General features: G+C 43.9%; 1 protein-coding gene and 1 pseudogene across 2 annotated transcripts; one reads left to right on the top strand and one right to left on the bottom strand.

The window, feature by feature from the left end:
- Window positions 1-4,738: 4,738 nt before the first annotated feature.
- Window positions 4,739-15,695, bottom strand: LOC308435036 (retinol dehydrogenase 16-like; the record flags this gene model as incomplete). The annotated part of the gene is made up of 4 exons (XM_080935578.1): window positions 4,739-4,956; window positions 5,390-5,553; window positions 7,094-7,352; window positions 15,383-15,695. 4 exons carry the CDS (start codon window positions 15,693-15,695, stop codon window positions 4,739-4,741), a joined length of 954 nt encoding a protein of 317 aa, XP_080791704.1.
- LOC308435229 (ribosomal oxygenase 2-like) lies at window positions 9,109-10,398 on the top strand (annotated as a pseudogene). Its single transcript has one exon. The product of its transcript is annotated as a ribosomal oxygenase 2-like (transcript).
- Window positions 15,696-16,518: the final 823 nt, after the last annotated feature.

The following is a 16,518-nucleotide window of genomic DNA, read 5'->3' as shown; positions in this document are numbered from 1 at the left end:
CACACACACACACACACACACACACACACACACACACATATTCCTTCATTGTTGAGAATAGTTTTCAATATCCTGTGTCTTTTATTCCAAATGAATTTGCAAATTGCTCTTTCTAACTCTATGAAGAATTGAGTTGGAATTTTAAAGGGGATTGCATTGAATCTGTAGATTGCTTTTAGCAAGATGGCCATTTATACTATGTTGAGCTTTCTAACCCATGAGCATGGGAGATCTTTCAGTTTTCTGAGATCTTCTTCAATTTCCTTTTTCAGAGACTTGAAGTTCTTGTCATAAATACTTTTTACTTGTTTGGTTAGAGTCACACCAAGGTATTTAATATTGTTTGTGATTATTGTGAAGGATGTTGATTCTCTTATTTCTTTCACAACCTGATTATCCTTTGAGTAGAGGAAAGTTACTGATTTATTTGAGTTAATTTTATATCCAGACACTTTACTAAAGTTGTTTATCAGCTGTAGAAGTTCTCTGGTGGAATTTTTGGGCCCCTTGGCTTGGAGAAGACAAGCAGAGAGTACAATGCTCTGAATCAAAATGAGCCTGGCATCTGCTCACCCAGGAAGGTGTAGGCATCGAAGAAGAAGTCCAGCTTTCTGGCAGGCATCCTCTGCATTGCTTATTAATGCCTTACTTCTCTGGTCTTTGACCTCTTTTAAATTTTAGACATATTATGACCTTTGGCTGTTCCTATCTCATTGGCAAAACAAAAAAAAAAAAAAAAAAAAAGACAAAACAAACAAAAAAAAAAAAAAAAAAAAAAACACTATCGACTATTCAATAACACAGGTCTATTCCCTTATCATTTTTGTTTCCTAGACTCATGTGGGAATACATGTGTGTTTCATTACTTAGGACCATGGTCCAATGTGGGCTCACTTTGTATGCCTGGATCTTACACTGTGGAGCCACAAACCAGGATGCTATGAACATAATGAGAAACAGTTAGTAACCTGCACCTGAGCTCAGGACAACTTACAGAAGAGGAGAGGGACAGCCTGTTCCCTCCTCATACAGCAGATTCTGGGAAGATAGAAGGACCAGCCCCAAACATGGAAGGCTGACCCCAAGGGAACATAAGGTGATGGGGCTGAGACCCCAGATACAGCATGACTCGCAGAGCTAATGAAGGAAAGGAAATGAATTTTCCTTATCAAGTGGTCCTTCTGCTGGCTGCCTGGATTCAAGCAGACATGATCATAGATTTATTGAGTTGTGACCTCCATGTTTGCCCCCATCTCACCTGAACCAAGATTTCTTGCTTTATTTTCCAGGAAGTCTTGCTCAGGACATCTGCAGTAGTTTGTAGAGCTTTGCACATGGCTCCATGCACCAGGAAATGCCTGACTAACTCTCTAATTTCAGCTCAAAATAAACATGGTACCTTTCTTGGAAATGATGCAGTGTTTCCCTTGTCAACACTTCCATGAATTTTAGTTCGACCTGTAAGGAATTAGATTGGCCTTGTGTTCTCAGGAACCATGTTTCTACTGCAAGAGGGTAGCTGCCCCTGTGTCTGCTCTGCATTTGCTCTGCTCTTCCTTCTCTTCTTGTCTGATCCTGTATGGCTTACTGCTGCTATTCCTTGTCCTCCTGCCTCCACTTCTGTCTCTCCTCCTGCTGCTCCAGAAGATACTAGGACATTCCTCCTGTGGCTGTTAGTACTCAACAGGGCCTCAGAATCCTAGCTCTGAATTGCATCTGCAAAATACAGTGCTGGACTTTCTTGAGCAAAGTCTGTGCAGATATTACTGTTCTTAGGTCTTGTGTCCCTTCAATGGTGAGTTACTTGTAGCCATCCTTATATGGTCATTTTTTAATACTTTCTTCTACAGTTGTTTCATTATCCAGCCTGATGGTATTGGGCACTCTTGTTGGATCAAGTTTCTTCTGGAACACAGAAGGATCTCTGTACAACCCTGGACTTTCTGGAAAAATAGGAGTGAATAGGAAAGTACATGTAACTCTGTTGTATGAGCCACAGTCCTGAAAAGACAGCCTTCCAGATACCTCCCTGATTCATGTAGGTTCCCTCAGCCCATCCATCCCTCCTGAGATTCAGGAAGGAGGCAAGTGACAGTGCCCATCTGTTCCTTTTCCCTGTCCTGGGAGGAGTGGGCTGGTCTCATTCCAGACCTGATGCTGAGTGTCCACCACTGCAGCTCTTCTGATCTCTGGGCTGCTCTGATGGCTGAGGTAGATGGGAACAGAGCCATCTCCTTGGATCAGGAGTCCAGCTCTGCCCAGTAAGACGCATTTTTTCCAGCAAAGGCTGGGGTATCCCATTTATGCACTCTTTCCTCATCATCCAGGAAGGGAAAGGATGGAGCCTAGAGTCATTGCTACCAAGGATCAGAAGAGTCCTAGCATCAAGCCTGTTTCTAGACATTACTACACACAGCCCCTACTCATTCTTAATAGGGGAAGCAGAAGTTGCTGTGTTCTAATGGTTGAGGATCTGGGGTGGGAGGCATGGCATTGGGTTGTGTAAAATGTACTCCTCGTGAATGTATGAATGAGACGGAACTCTTGTGACAGCCAGTGTTCTTCTGTGTCCCTCTGTGTACACTGCACCTTCTTCCAATGAAGAAGCCTGCGTTAGGAGGAAAGTAGGCTCCTCCATGGATGTGTCATGCAGCCTAGGGTCACTCTACAGGAAACTTCCTGTTGCTTATGCATTGCTCAGTCTCATCCTGATGCTCTTGAGCCTCTATCCATACTTAGACTGTAGATCCAGCTTGGCTGCTGCCCCTTCCACTGTGGGACCAGGGTTGTGCTCCAGAGAGGACTGAGATGGGTCCAACCACCTAAGCAGCCTCCTCACAGGCTGCAACCTGCAGAGATGCTGTTGGGTTACTACAATTTTTTTTTTTTTTGTGTAATGATGAAGTTAGTAGGGCTAGAGATGATGAGGTCATGATAAACTTGTTATGTAGTGAGACATCTCATAAGACAAATAAAAACTAATACAGGTTTTAGAAGAATGCATCATCAATTAAGAATGCTTTCTGCTCTTATGGAGAACCCAAATTTATTTCCTAAAACCCATATTGTACAGCTACCACTTCTTCAACTGCAGAACCAGTTTTCCTCATCTTCCTCCTCTGAGGTACTCCCACACACGTGGCATACAAGAACACACACATATGCTCAAAGGTCCTCAAACAAACCTTTCAAAATATCATAAGTAAAATGAGTGAACAGGCACTTGTTAGGATAGAGGAATTTCTAATTTTAGTCACCAAATATTATTATTTGTTTACAAGTTTCTCCCATGACTCCTTGCCTGAGAGAAGAGGAGCCAGGCAGCTATGGAACCCCCTCCGCAGGGTAAGTCTGCACTGAGCCCAGGGTTCTCTGTCTCTTCCACACACGTTTCTCTGCTCAGCCTACTCTTGAGATTCACCAACTTAGCAGCAGGCAAAGCCAGGTGTCACAGGCCACAGCAAGTTCCAGACCCTTGCTCTTTTGCAAAAATGCTGTCCATAAGATGAAAGACCAGTGTTGAGGATGACATTCTCTACACTCTGCTGGAGATGATGGCATTGGAACAGAGGGAGGGGACATGAGAAGTGGCATGTGACAAGGACAGGTGGAAAATCGTAAGGACTTTGTTGTGATGGTTACTTACTGAGTCTTATAAGAAAGAATGGTTACTTAGTTGGTCTTGGAAGAAAGGGATGGTCCCTTAGTAAGACTGCAGAAAAGGAATGGTCCCTTAGTGAAGCTGCAGAAAATAGATGGTCACTTAGTCTACAGGAAATTGATGATCACTTGCTGGGCCATTTGAAGGAATGATCACTTAGTTGTTCTTCCAGGAGGGACGGTCACCCACTAAGTCATTAGAAAGGCATGGTAACTTATTGTGTCTGCAGGAATGGAGTGGTGAATCTAAGGCCTACAGGTAAATTCTGTTCATGGACTTTCATGCACAGGCTTCTGTCTTATTTGTTGTTTTTAGGGTTTGAATGGAGAGCACTTGTTCCCACCTCAGTGGATGGAAGAGCTGCGACAATCAGAGATAATCCTGCTGGCCTGTGCCAAAGATTCTCAGGATATCCCACTCACTCCTGTGACCCAAACTTCACTAATGAGCAAAGGCATAGTATAAATCAAAGGGCTGAGAAAATCAAGTTTATACATTGCTCTAAAAATAAAAATATTTCAAAAAAGATTTCAAAAAAGAGCCATGGTTTCAAAATAAATGAAAATGTTGGTTTTCCATTCACTTCCGGATTCTGCCAACCAGAGACTGAATGTCCCACGCGTGGCCTGCCTGACTCAGGGGCATGTTTGCTTAGCTTTATTAGTTTCTCCTCACAAAGTCCTGACCATAGTCACAGGTGACTTCAAAGCAGGGACACTTCCATGCTGGATAGGGGTTTAGACTAGCCAGGGCATGTGAATTTCCTGCAGAGAAGGACAAAGGCCAGTGCTTGGCATGAGCTGGTCTCAACCTCATGAGTAATGTGGATCCTCATGGTGCTCAAAGGCTGGACAACTGCCAGCAGGTTTGTATGTGAACACCTTGGCAGAATTCTTTGGCTATTTCTTTGGTCATCATCAGTCCTGAGTAGTATCACAGGAAAATAGTGGGAAGAATAGTGTGGATGATGAACCCCAGAAGAATGACCTTGCTCTTTCAACTCCCCTAACTTCTCCTGAGGATCCCCTCCCTCACACTGTACCTGCATCTCCCCAATTATGCACATAGGTAAAGCCTTCACAGAGCTCCCTCAGGCTTTGGAGAAGTCCAGTAGATAATAGCATCCACAAGAAAGGTGGGCAGGTAGCTCATGGGGATGTAGAAGAGCTTGGCATCCCATCCAGCTGAGTACCGGCTGCGAGGGTGACAGGAAGTCAGGGCGTGCTCCATGCAGTCGGTCACCAAAGACAGGTCTTTGTTGCACCTCTGGTTCAATCCATTTATTAATGTCAGATCTATAAAGAATAAGGAATGATTCAGGTGTCATTCCACTCCCACCACTCTTGTCTGACACTAGCATAGGGAAGAACTTCTATTCTCTATGTGGGAGAATCTATTTTATGAAACCCAAGCCTAGTTTGTTCCTCAGAATGATTGCAGACAATTGTGCACACTCAGTCACCCGTATCTCAGCTTATTTAAGCTCTGCTCTTATACTTGCTCTCATTCTTGGCCTTCACACAAAGCCCCATGATCATGAGAAGAGCATAGTGCTCTGGAAGCCAAGATCTCCTCTGCTAACAACATACACAAATTGAGCACCACCGCCAGGAAATGGGTCTAAATGCATGTTCTTTGAGGCTAAGGGGCATGATGTCAGAACTGCTAAAATGAGCAGGACTTAAGGGATCAGGACTGGACTTTGTTTTGCCCTCAGTGCTCACTTACAGTATGCCCGGAATGTCTCGCCGTAGATCTCCCTGATTTCTGAGCTGGTCTGGTCCCACAGCATCTGGACATTTGATGATAATGCAGCATTATTGATCACACCAGTCAGGAAGTAGCCAGGCTCTATGATCGCCACCTTCACCCCAAAGTAGGAGAGCTCCCTCCTGCAAGGCAGACAGCTGTCAAGGACTTCAGAGGACTTTCAGTGAGACACATTAATCCAAGTAGTGAAACATGCCAACAGGAGCCTGTGGTGACAAATGGTCACACTCTTTGTATCTGGGTTGTGAAGGAAGTGGGGAAAATGTGATAAGGTGCCATTGGATGTCACACTAAGAATTTGGTGTGTGTGGCTCACTGCTCTAAAACTGAAAATCCTGTTCTATGGCACCATGTGAGACTTTTCTCCATGTAGTACTGATGCAAAGGATCTTCTTCCCTGTCCAAGTCACCTCCAACTAATAAGTCTCTATCTCACATCTGTCCCAGAAAGCTCTCAGTATACCCCCACTTTCTTCCTGTAGGTGTCTCCAGAGAGCAACCTCCAGCATCCAACTCCCTCACATTGTCAGCCTCCCTGTACCCTCTTATAAATGGCTTTCCTAGTTAAGTTCCTTGGAAAGTGTGACGGTTTGTATATCCTGGCCCAAGAGTGCCACAATTAGATGGTGTGTCCCTGTTAGAGTATGTATATCACAGTAGTGTGGACTGTGAAATCCTCATTCTAGATGCATGGAAACCAATATTCTAGTAGGACACTTCAGGGAAAGTTTGCAGAACCTTTGCAGAGCTTTCAGCCCCTCCTGTACCATGCCTCTGTGGACTCTGCAATGCTCCCACCTTGAAGATAAGGGACTGGATCTCAGAACCTGTAATCCAGCCCTATTTAAATGTTGCCCTTAAAAGAGTTGCCTTTTAATGCTCTTAATAGCTTTTTTAAAAAAAGATAATGAAGATAGAACTGTTGCATTGCCAACAGCACAAAATACATAGCATCCAGCTCACTCTAGTTTCCACAGGTCTACCTCTGCCCACCTGGTGACCACCCTCCTTCATTCCTGACCTGTCCATTCTCCAAGGAGAGTCCACCAACACATCCAAGATGAAATTTCAGGTTCCAAGTTCCCATGTTTACTCTGATGCAATTTAATCCTGCTACAGGACCTTCCCCAAATCCTGAGGACTACCATGTTAACACAACTGATTGGCCATAGTAACCCCACAGGGAGGCCACAGTTCTTCCCTGTATCCTCTCTCACTCCCTTAGTTGAGACTTAATCTTAAGGCCATAATTAAAGCACATATGTTATGCTAAAATGTGTTTATTGTGGATTTTAACAGGGCCTGATATCTGTGAAATTGAAAGAGATATTGACCTTAAATCAAAACCATGCTCAGTATATAGAGGTCAGGGGACTGGATTCTTACTGAAAAAAAGCTCACAGTCCAATCCTATCCCAGTAATGTCTATCAATACCTTCCCTCCGCTGAAACAGGGATAAATGGGCTCAATTCATGTCTCAATCATTATGCCCACGGGCTCTCACAGAGACACAGAAATGTGCTGACAACTGAATGCATCAATGAGGGAAACGTGAGAGAGACCCAATGCCTGAGTTTCTTCCCTCTGATGGAGACTTAAAGAATGTCATTACATAAAAACCCTACCAAAATACCCCTGGACGACCCCTTTCCTTCCAGTACCTGAGGGAGTCTGAGAAGGCCTCTACCCCATACTTGGAGATGCAGTAACCACCACCAACAATAGACACTCGGCCCATGATGCTGGAAACGTTGACCACACGGCCCCTCGCCTTCCTCACTAAGGGCAGCAGGCTCAGAGTCACCTCGATCATGCCCAACAGGTTCACATCCAGTACACGTGTAAAGTCCTGTTTGTTCAACCACTGATTGGGACCAGAGGGGATGGAGATGCCAGCGTTGTTGACCAGGCCCCAGAGTCCTGGGAACAGTGGAAAGAGAGAGTCACACATCACGGGTTTAGTTATGGATGAAATGTACATTCACCAAGGTAAGACCACTGTGACCCGTGTTTACTGGAGAATAGGATGCAGGGAATAAGAGCATGGTGTCACCAGGACTGGGAACTCATGCCAGAGACTGCAGGATCACAGCATGGATACCTCCATTCTTTAAGACTTTGTGACCCAGCTCCTGCCTGGGGATCAGTCAGCAGATGCCTCTTACTTGCCAAGTTTAAAAGTAGATGGTGGAAACATTTTTTACCTTTGGTAATTTGTGTTTTTCGATTTGATGTCATACTTGCAGAGATTTTTACTTGCTGTAGTGGTTTGAATTAAAATGGAAGCCATAGGCTCATCATTTAAATGCAGTTTAAAGCTACCTGTTTCTTTGAAATGGCCAAGAAATAAAGTAATAAGGAAGAATTAGATTCTGTTCTTATTTTTTTATTATAGTAATAAGGATGGTGAGAGGTAACTGAGGAAAACACAAGTGAGAAAAGGAAGATAGATAAAATTATCCTAGAAGAAATGTGTTTGGGAAACCTACAAATGAAAACTTGATTGTGGAAGATTTGGAAAACAGGGCTGTGCTTTTACACTCTAATGAATCCTGCCTTGAAATTAATAATGACCAACTTTCATTGTTGATCAACATCTATATTGATGAAAATTAATATTTATCAACTCTCCTCAGATGCTTATAAAACCCAAAATATTGGTTGGTTTGGTGACAACTAGACACAAGCTAGAGTCATCAGAGAGGAAGGAGCCTCAATTAAGAAAATGCTTCCATAAGATTCAGCTGTAAGTCATTTTCACACTTACTGATCATCTAAGGAGATCACAGCCTATTGAGGGTGGTACCATCCCTGGGATGCTGGTTCTGGGTTCTATAAGGATGCAGGTGAGCAAGCCATGGGGAACAAATCAGTAAACAGCATCCTGTATACCAGCTCCATCCTCCTCCCTGCCATGGCCTCTGCATCAGCTCCTGACTCCAGGTTCCTTCCCGATTTCAGTTCCTGCTCTGACTTCCTTTGGTAATGGATGGTCATATGGAAGTTTAACCTAAACAAACCATTTCCTCAAACAACTTTCTCAGGATTATAATGGTTTTTTATTTTTGTTTGTTTTGTTTTGTTTCTGTTGTTGCAACAGTAAAATCCCCTAACTAAGACAACTGGTGGCAGGGCAAGGGAGGTGTCAAATGTGGTTGGAATTAAAAGAAGCCAGACACAGATAATTGTGGATTGGCACAGCTTCAGGAGTTCAAGGCTGTATCCAGGTAGACCACGTCTTACGCAGAAGGCACCTAGGAGAAGACAGGCTGGCAAGGATGAGTGTTTTAACGCCCAAGCCCACAGTGATACAACTACTGCAGCAGAACCACACAAGAAAACAGTGCCACTCCCTGGGCAAGAGAATGCTAACCACAAGTCTCCAGTACAGGGTATTCTCAAGGCTACTAGCAACTCTCCTCACCTCATGATAAGATAATACATTTACAGTTGTTTGACTATGCCAGGCCCAGGGAATGGCACCTGGGAGGGAGGTGTGGCATATGGCAGTAGGTGTATTCATGTTTGAGAAAGTATGACACTGGTGCATGGGCTTTAAGACCTGACCCTGCCCTCCTGCCCTCCAAGCTGTAGCCCTGTCAACTTGGGGGCCACATCCAATAGGCTGTGCCAGGTTTTAATTTCCTCCCTACTTGTAAACCACGCCCCTCCCAGAATGAAGCCCACGGGGGATGAGAATGAAAAAGAGTCTGTTCCTTGTAAACAGGTGAAGGAGGAGCTACCCCGTATGCTTTCTGTATTAAACTTTGACAGCCCCAGTAGTTTCTTTGAAAGTTTAATCTCACCAATGAAATTTTTTCAAGGAATTTTTTTCAAGAAATTCTGAGAACAAAACCCCCCTCTGATTCAGAAGAATGACCCTTTACTGGAAGCATATTACTAGTCTCTGTTCAGCCTCTGAGATCTGAATAGTCTCTGAAACCAAGGGCTAAACTATGTAAGAGATGTTGATGTCTGCCGGTGCTTCCATGGGAAGAAGAAGGTTTTAAATAAAGATAGCAAAGCACCATTTTTCCAGCTGAGAGGAGATTTTGATCAGAAGACGGCAACAATTCAGTTTCACCAACCACCGAGTTTTAAGGCTGAGGATCCAGGAAAAGCTGGGATGTTACTTTGGCTCCTTGGTAGGATTGAATGTGGCCTTAGTAGGATCTCAGGACCTCCCTCCACATTACAATGATGTGATGTAGGGAAAGAAACACTGGCGCCCGTACTCCCCAACTGTACCCCTGGTACATGAGTGCAGTGTGGAGCCCGAGGACTGGACTGGCGCACTGAAGACACATGACTTCCTGCTGAAGCCTGAAATTTGTTGTACTTCCCCAGAGGGACCATTCCTCAGGCAGAAACTCCTTCAGGCCTGGACCACTCTGTTCACCTGACTATTGGCACCTACCAGAACAATTCATGGGGAGATTACATTTTGGATTTCATTTGGGGGCTTGTATTTGACATTGCAAAGGAAGATATGGCATTAAGGACTGGAATGCCCAGGCGGATGCTCATGAATGTGGAAATCCCTGCTGAGGTAGCAAGGCAGTTGAGTGGCTTTTTGAGGACTCTTGCAGACCAGCTCAAGGGGAAAAAAGAACTGCTGTTATCAGATATGAAGGACTTCCAAGGTTGGACAGCATAGCAAGACTGCAGTTTAAAGACCACATTGTCCTCAGAGTAGGACCAGATCAAAATCAACCTGATGAAGCTCAACAAAAGATGGATTTACATCTATCATTCTCTAAAGAATGTGAGACAGACATACCTGACAGGAAAAAAGGTGGGAACAGAGACTTATGGACTTTGCTTTCCTTTATCACATGTGGATGCTATGAAGAAAATTTGGTGCAGATCAAAAATTCATGTTAAAGACCTGAAACTTGACACAGAAGAAGAAAAGGAGAACCTGGCAGTGTCTCTCTGGATGGAGTCTTTAATCCAAGTGCTCTAGTGCCTTTATGCAGAGAATTATTTTCTCTGCACATATTTTCAGTGAAGGAAAGACTTAATTTCTAGGGGCATATTCTGACTAGTACTTTGGATGGATGAGTAGTTACAAGGGGAGCAGGAGCAAAAGCTGGTTCATGTCCTCATGGACATGAGGGGGAAAACAAGAAATTATTAGGCATTCCCGGCTGTAATAAAACAATACTTAGGACAAGTTTATTTAATCCAGGATTGTAGAAAAGGCACAACTCAAGTACAAATGTCATATAGAATTATGTCATTAACCTGGCTTATCTTGGTTTTATGGAAAAATAACTCCTATAAAGAGCATCCTTGGCCCCAAAAATACCTTTTAACAATTAAAATTAGGAATAAGGTTGGATTTGTTTACATTGGAAAAAAAAGATTCCCTGAAAGCCAGTCTTCTCCTGTTTGCCTTTGGGACAAGATGTAGAAATCTCAGATCCTCCTGTACCATGCCTGCCTGGATGCAGCCATACTCCTGCTTTGATGATGAAATGAATGTCTGACCCTGTAAGCCAGCTCCAGTTGATTCTTGTCCTTCAAAGACTTGTCTTGGTCATAGTGACCGCTCATAGCAGTAACCCTAACTAAGACATAATTTGGTACCAGGACTGGGGTATTGCTGTCATAGGCCTGACTGTGCTGTTATTTAGAAGAATGTAAATTTTGTGACTTCAGATTTGGAAAGCAGTGGAATGCTTTAAGTGGGGCTTAAAGGCCTATCTTTGTAGGAATATGGAAGACTTGTTGCTGGGTATACTGGCTGGTTTTGTGTAAACTTGACACAAGCTGGAGTTAATCACAGAGAAAGGAGCCTCAGTCGGGGAAATGCCTTCATGAAATCCAGCTGTAAGGCATTTTCTCAACTAGTGATCAAGGGGGAAAGGCCCAGCCCATTGTGGGTGGAGCCATCCCTGACCCAGCCCATTGTGGGTGGAGCCATCCCTGGGCTGGTAGACCTGGGTTCTATAAGAAAGAAAGCTGAGCAAGCCAGGGGAAGCAAGCCAGTAAGTAACATCCCTCCATGGCCTCTGCAACAGTTCCTGTTTCCTGACCTGCTTGAGTGCCAGTCCTGACTTCCTCTGGTGATGAAGTGTAAGCTGAATAAACCCTTTCCTCCCCAACTTGCTTCTTGGTCATGATATTTTGTGCAGGACTAGAAACCCTGATTAGGACACTGGGGATGATTTGAACGGTGAAAGCCGGACTTTAGAAGATTCAAAGGAGAACAATTTTAATATGTGGCCAAGACACAGCTTTTGTGATATTTTGGTGTTCAATGTGGTTACTTTTTGTCCTTGACTGTAGAGTCTAGCTGAGGCAAAGGTAAAGAGATTTATATTATTTGCATTGAGAAAGGAAATCTCAAAAAAACAAGAGACTTTGTGCTGGTTTAGTCTCATGATGAGTGTTTTGAACAAGCATAGGAAGCATAGAAATAAAAATAAGAAATACATGGTTCAAGTAATAAAGGCATAGCAGGAAGTGAAACGAAGGTGAACCCAGTCAGGGTGAGAAACAGAATAAGAAAATGGTGACTTTATGGCAAGATCCCACCCAATTAAGCTTACTGTTTGTGTCTTTGCCATTGAACAGAGAAATGTCATGTCAGAGTAGCTGTTATCATTATTACTTGGTTATGTTTTCACTTTGATATTTAATCTGCAGTGTACTACAATCCAGAAATGAGGGACACAGGCTTTTGATCTGCATCTTGAGGAATAGTGGCCATTAAAAAGCTTAGTCCCAGGCAATGTAGTACATGCCTTTGGTTTCAGAAGTCTGTGTCAAGCAGATCAATGCGTTCAAGGCCACCAGGGGCCTTGATTTAAATCGCCTAGATTTAAATCTAGGTGAAGCAGTACAAGTCTTTATTTCTAGTCAATAACAGCCAAGGGTAGAAAATTAGGCAGTTGGAAAACAGAAAGCTGGTAATAGATAAGGGGGCCATGTTTCAGTCAAAGCAAGCAACAGAACTCGGCAGCTTAGGCCATGTGACTCTGGCTTTAGAGTCAAGAATATAAGGTACTACTGGAAAAATTGAGACTGGTTAGCTTGAGCCAAGAAATTAATGGTGATGAAAAAGAGGCCAGCATATCTGAGGTGAAGTCTTCTGAGAAGTGTTTTCTGAGAGCACAAAGAAGGTATGTTCTAGAGATAGCCAAAGTTGTACCTCATGCAGTAGCTGGACTTTGTAATGTATAAGGTTCACCCAGGTGGTACAGGATTTTAAGGTATAAAAGGGTCATGGAGAGCTGCTGAGGTTTGGCACCGTGAGAGGCCAGATAAGACCTTTGGTGAAGGTACAGCCTCAATTGCAGTTGATGGCTCAGGACTAAAGGGGTCATGCAATGAAATCAAGGCTTGGCACCATAAAGAAAGCCTATGAGAGGCTAGTGGTGAAGCCAAGTTGCAGGAAAAGATCCCAGTATAGTACACATGCCAGGACCATAGGATGATCACCAAGAACAGCAGCAGCAGTGGGGTGGAGTCAAACAACCAAAACCTAGAGTTCTGCAGAGGACAGTGATTCATATGTGAACCAAGCCCTTTAGAGGAGCCCAGACGATCATACGTGGGTACCAGACATTGGAACAAGAAGTTATAATGTTGGAGATGTATGAAAGACTCCACAATGTTGAAGATTTCAGAGTCAAAAGATATCTGATGAAAAAAGTTCCTAAGAGTTAGTGCAACCAGCCCATGAGGGAGAAGTTTATTGACATTAAAAAAAAAAAAAAAAAAGATGAAGAAGTAGTTGGAGACCTGAAGACAGCTTTATTATCACACAGAGAGACACAGAGTTTGAAGTTTGTTCAGATGTTTCCTGTATAGCTCGAGGACTACAATTAAGAGACAGAATGTATCTCAGAAGACACTTTGAACTTTGGACATTTAACAGTATTGACGCTGTTGTAGATCATGGGGACTTTTTAAGTTGCAATGAATGTATTTTGCCTTATGCAATGTTTAGTTATGGCCTCCACAGACTCATATGTTAGCACAAGCCTATGGATGCCAGGGCGTTGTATATGTTGCTTTGATGTGCTTGACCCAGGCTGTGACAGTATACGGAGGTGTGGACTTGCTGCAGTGGGTGTGGCCTTATTGGAAGAAGTGTGTCACTGTGGGCATAGGATTTAAGACCCTCATTCTATCCCCATGGAATCCAGTCTTCTTTTGTTTGCCTTCAGATCAAGATGTAGAACCCTCAGCTCCTCCTACCTTATGCCATGCTCCCACTTTGATAATGGACTGAAGGTCTGAACCTGAAATCCGGTTACAATTAAATGTTGTTTTTCTAAGAGGTGACTTGGTCATGGTGTCCGTTCACAATAGTAAACCCTAAGACAGTAGCGAAAGATGTTACTGTCTGATGTAATCCAACTGACAGAAGGCAAATTGGTACCCAATAAAAACCTTCATTGCTAAGGATTAACATTCAAGGTGCCAGGACATACTCTGTACACTCCCAGAGGAGAAAGCAGTAATTACTATTACCAAACCACAAGCCCTGTGATCTACAACAGTGACCTGCCTAAGATATACAATGAAATATAGGCACCAACGTCATAGGGTAACGAAGAACTTTTCATTAGATTTAAGGTCTGCTCTCTAAGATGAAACCCATAATGACACTACTAAAATGGCCATGACCCTGGGACTATGTCAGCCACAGGTCTATGGGAAAACTGGATGTTATTGTTCTGCGAAGGGAACACACAGTAACTAGACTCTTAATGCATATTCCTAACTATCCTCACAGTCAGTGACTTGATCAGTCTCCATCAGGAAAAGTGTGTCTTGCCATAGACAGAATTGATGCAGACACACACTAGTGCACAAGGAGCAGAGTGGGAGACTCTGGCACACTCAGTCCTAAAAATGATGTCTTCTTCACACCCTCCTCTCAAGGCTCAGAGACCTATGAGGAGGAGGAGGCAGAAACTTTTAAAGCCTGAAGTGATGTGTGGATTCCATGGAGACTGTCTTCCAAAGACACAGGACTCCTGTGAACTCACAGAGACCGTGGCAGCACTTGTAAGACCTGCACAGGCTCAAGGAGACAGTGACCCAGCCCTGAGAAAGGAGAGTAACTCATGGTCTGACCTCTAAGCAAGGAGTTATCTGTAACTGATGACTGCTGTTCAAGGGAAGAGCAATATCTGCACATTAATCACACAGTCAAGTTGTTTCTAGTTGTTATCTCCTGAAGAATAAATTGTACATTAATTATAGTTTGACATCTAGAGTTTATACCTGTTTTGCTTCATATTTATATACATTTATCTTTAAATAATAAAACAAACACTGAAGAGAATCAAAGGGAGGAATAGAGTGATAGGCAGAAATGTGTGTGTGAGTGTGAGTGTGTGAGTGTGAGTGTGTGTGTGTGTGTGTGTGTGTGTGTATGGGTGTGTGTAAAACAGAGAGACCACTTCCTAGCCTTTCTGTCTTAAGGCATTCCTTAACATTGGATGTAAGCCTGGCAATGACTTTGGCTCTCCCTGTGAAGGTGCACATGTAGTACGGAACAACATGCTCCAGGACTGAGAAATCAGATGCACATGGGCTTCACACAGACACCAAGACCCAGCACCCCAGGTCTCTCCTTCCTCCTTACAGTCTCTATTCTAGGACTCAGCAGCCAACAATCCAGTCTTTATACATACAAAGACAAAGAGGACAGAGAAGTGCTGCACACGAAATCTTCCCAAGGCACCAGTTGATCTGGAAAACAGAGCTTGGAGGATTCAGGGTAGAGGGAAGAGGACAGACTGATGTGCTGGAGAGGGGCAGAATCTGCAGTTTCTCCAACTCAACACTGATCATCACCAGGAGTATTTACAGGACTACACAGGACTTTACACACACACACACACACACACACACACAGAGAGAGAGAGAGAGAGAGAGAGAGAGAGAGAGAGAACCAACAACACAGACAGGAATGTCAATGGTACCTCTGTTCCCAACACGCTCCTTCACCCACTGGGTGGCTGCCACAATACTCTCTGTCTTGGTGACATCAAGGATCACTGTCTCCAGCCTGTCAGATGTCTTGCTCCTCAGCTGCTCAGCTCCCTCTTCCCTCCGACATGCAGCCAGCACCCTCATGCCTCTCCTGTCCAGCTGTCTGGCCAGCAGGTTCCCAAAGCCAGAGCCACAGCCCGTGATGAAGACATACTTGTCTTGGAGATGGCTCACCACCCGCCTCTCCCTGAACCAGCGCAGGAGGTTCCACAGGCCCACCAGTGCCACCAGGTAGAGCCACATGGTTCCGAGAAGACAATTAGAGAGACTCTGAGTTAAAATGAGCCTGTCAGTTGCTCACACAGGAAAGTGTAGACATCAAGGACTCCAGCCTTCTGGCAGGCATCCTCTACATTTCGTATTAACGGTTCGCTACTCTGGTCTTTGACCTCCTTTAAATTTCAGACATATGACCTTTGGCTGTTCCTATCTCATTGCCAAAAAAAAAAAAAAAAAAACCACCATTGACTTTTCAATAGCACAGGTCTATTCTCTTATGATTTTTTGCTTCCTGGATTCATGTGGGAATACAGGTGTGTTTTATTACATAGGACTATGATCCTTTCCAGGAGCGGACAAGGAGAGCCTGTGCTCTCCTAATACAGCAGCTCCTGGGAAGATAGAAGGGCCTACCCCAAACATGGAATGCTGACATCAAAGGGACACAAGGTAATAGGGCTGGGAACCCAGATGCATGACTCACAGAGCTCATGTAGGAAAGAAAATGAATTTCCTCTCTCCAGTGTCCCTTCTGCTGGATGCCTGGATTCATGCAGACTTGAGCAGATTTTTTTGAATTGTGACCTCCATGTCTGTTCCCATCTCACCTGAGCCGGAATTTCTTTCTTCAGTTTTCAGGAAGCCCTGCTCAGGACGTCTACAGTAGTGCGTAGAGCTTTGCATATGGCTCTCAGCTCTGAGGAATGCCTGACTGACTCTGACTCCAGCTCAAAATAAACATGGCACCTTTCTTGGAAATGATGTAATGTTTCCCTTGTCAACACTTCCTTGACTTTCTGTACCAACCTGCAAGGAACCAGATTGGCCTTGTGTTCTCAAGAACCAG

This window comes from Micromys minutus (assembly GCF_963924665.1).
Source record: "Micromys minutus genome assembly, chromosome: 22".
Taxonomy (NCBI): Eukaryota; Metazoa; Chordata; class Mammalia; order Rodentia; family Muridae; genus Micromys; species Micromys minutus.
Note: the sequence above shows the minus strand (reverse complement) of the source record. Positions and strands in the feature narration are given on the sequence as shown.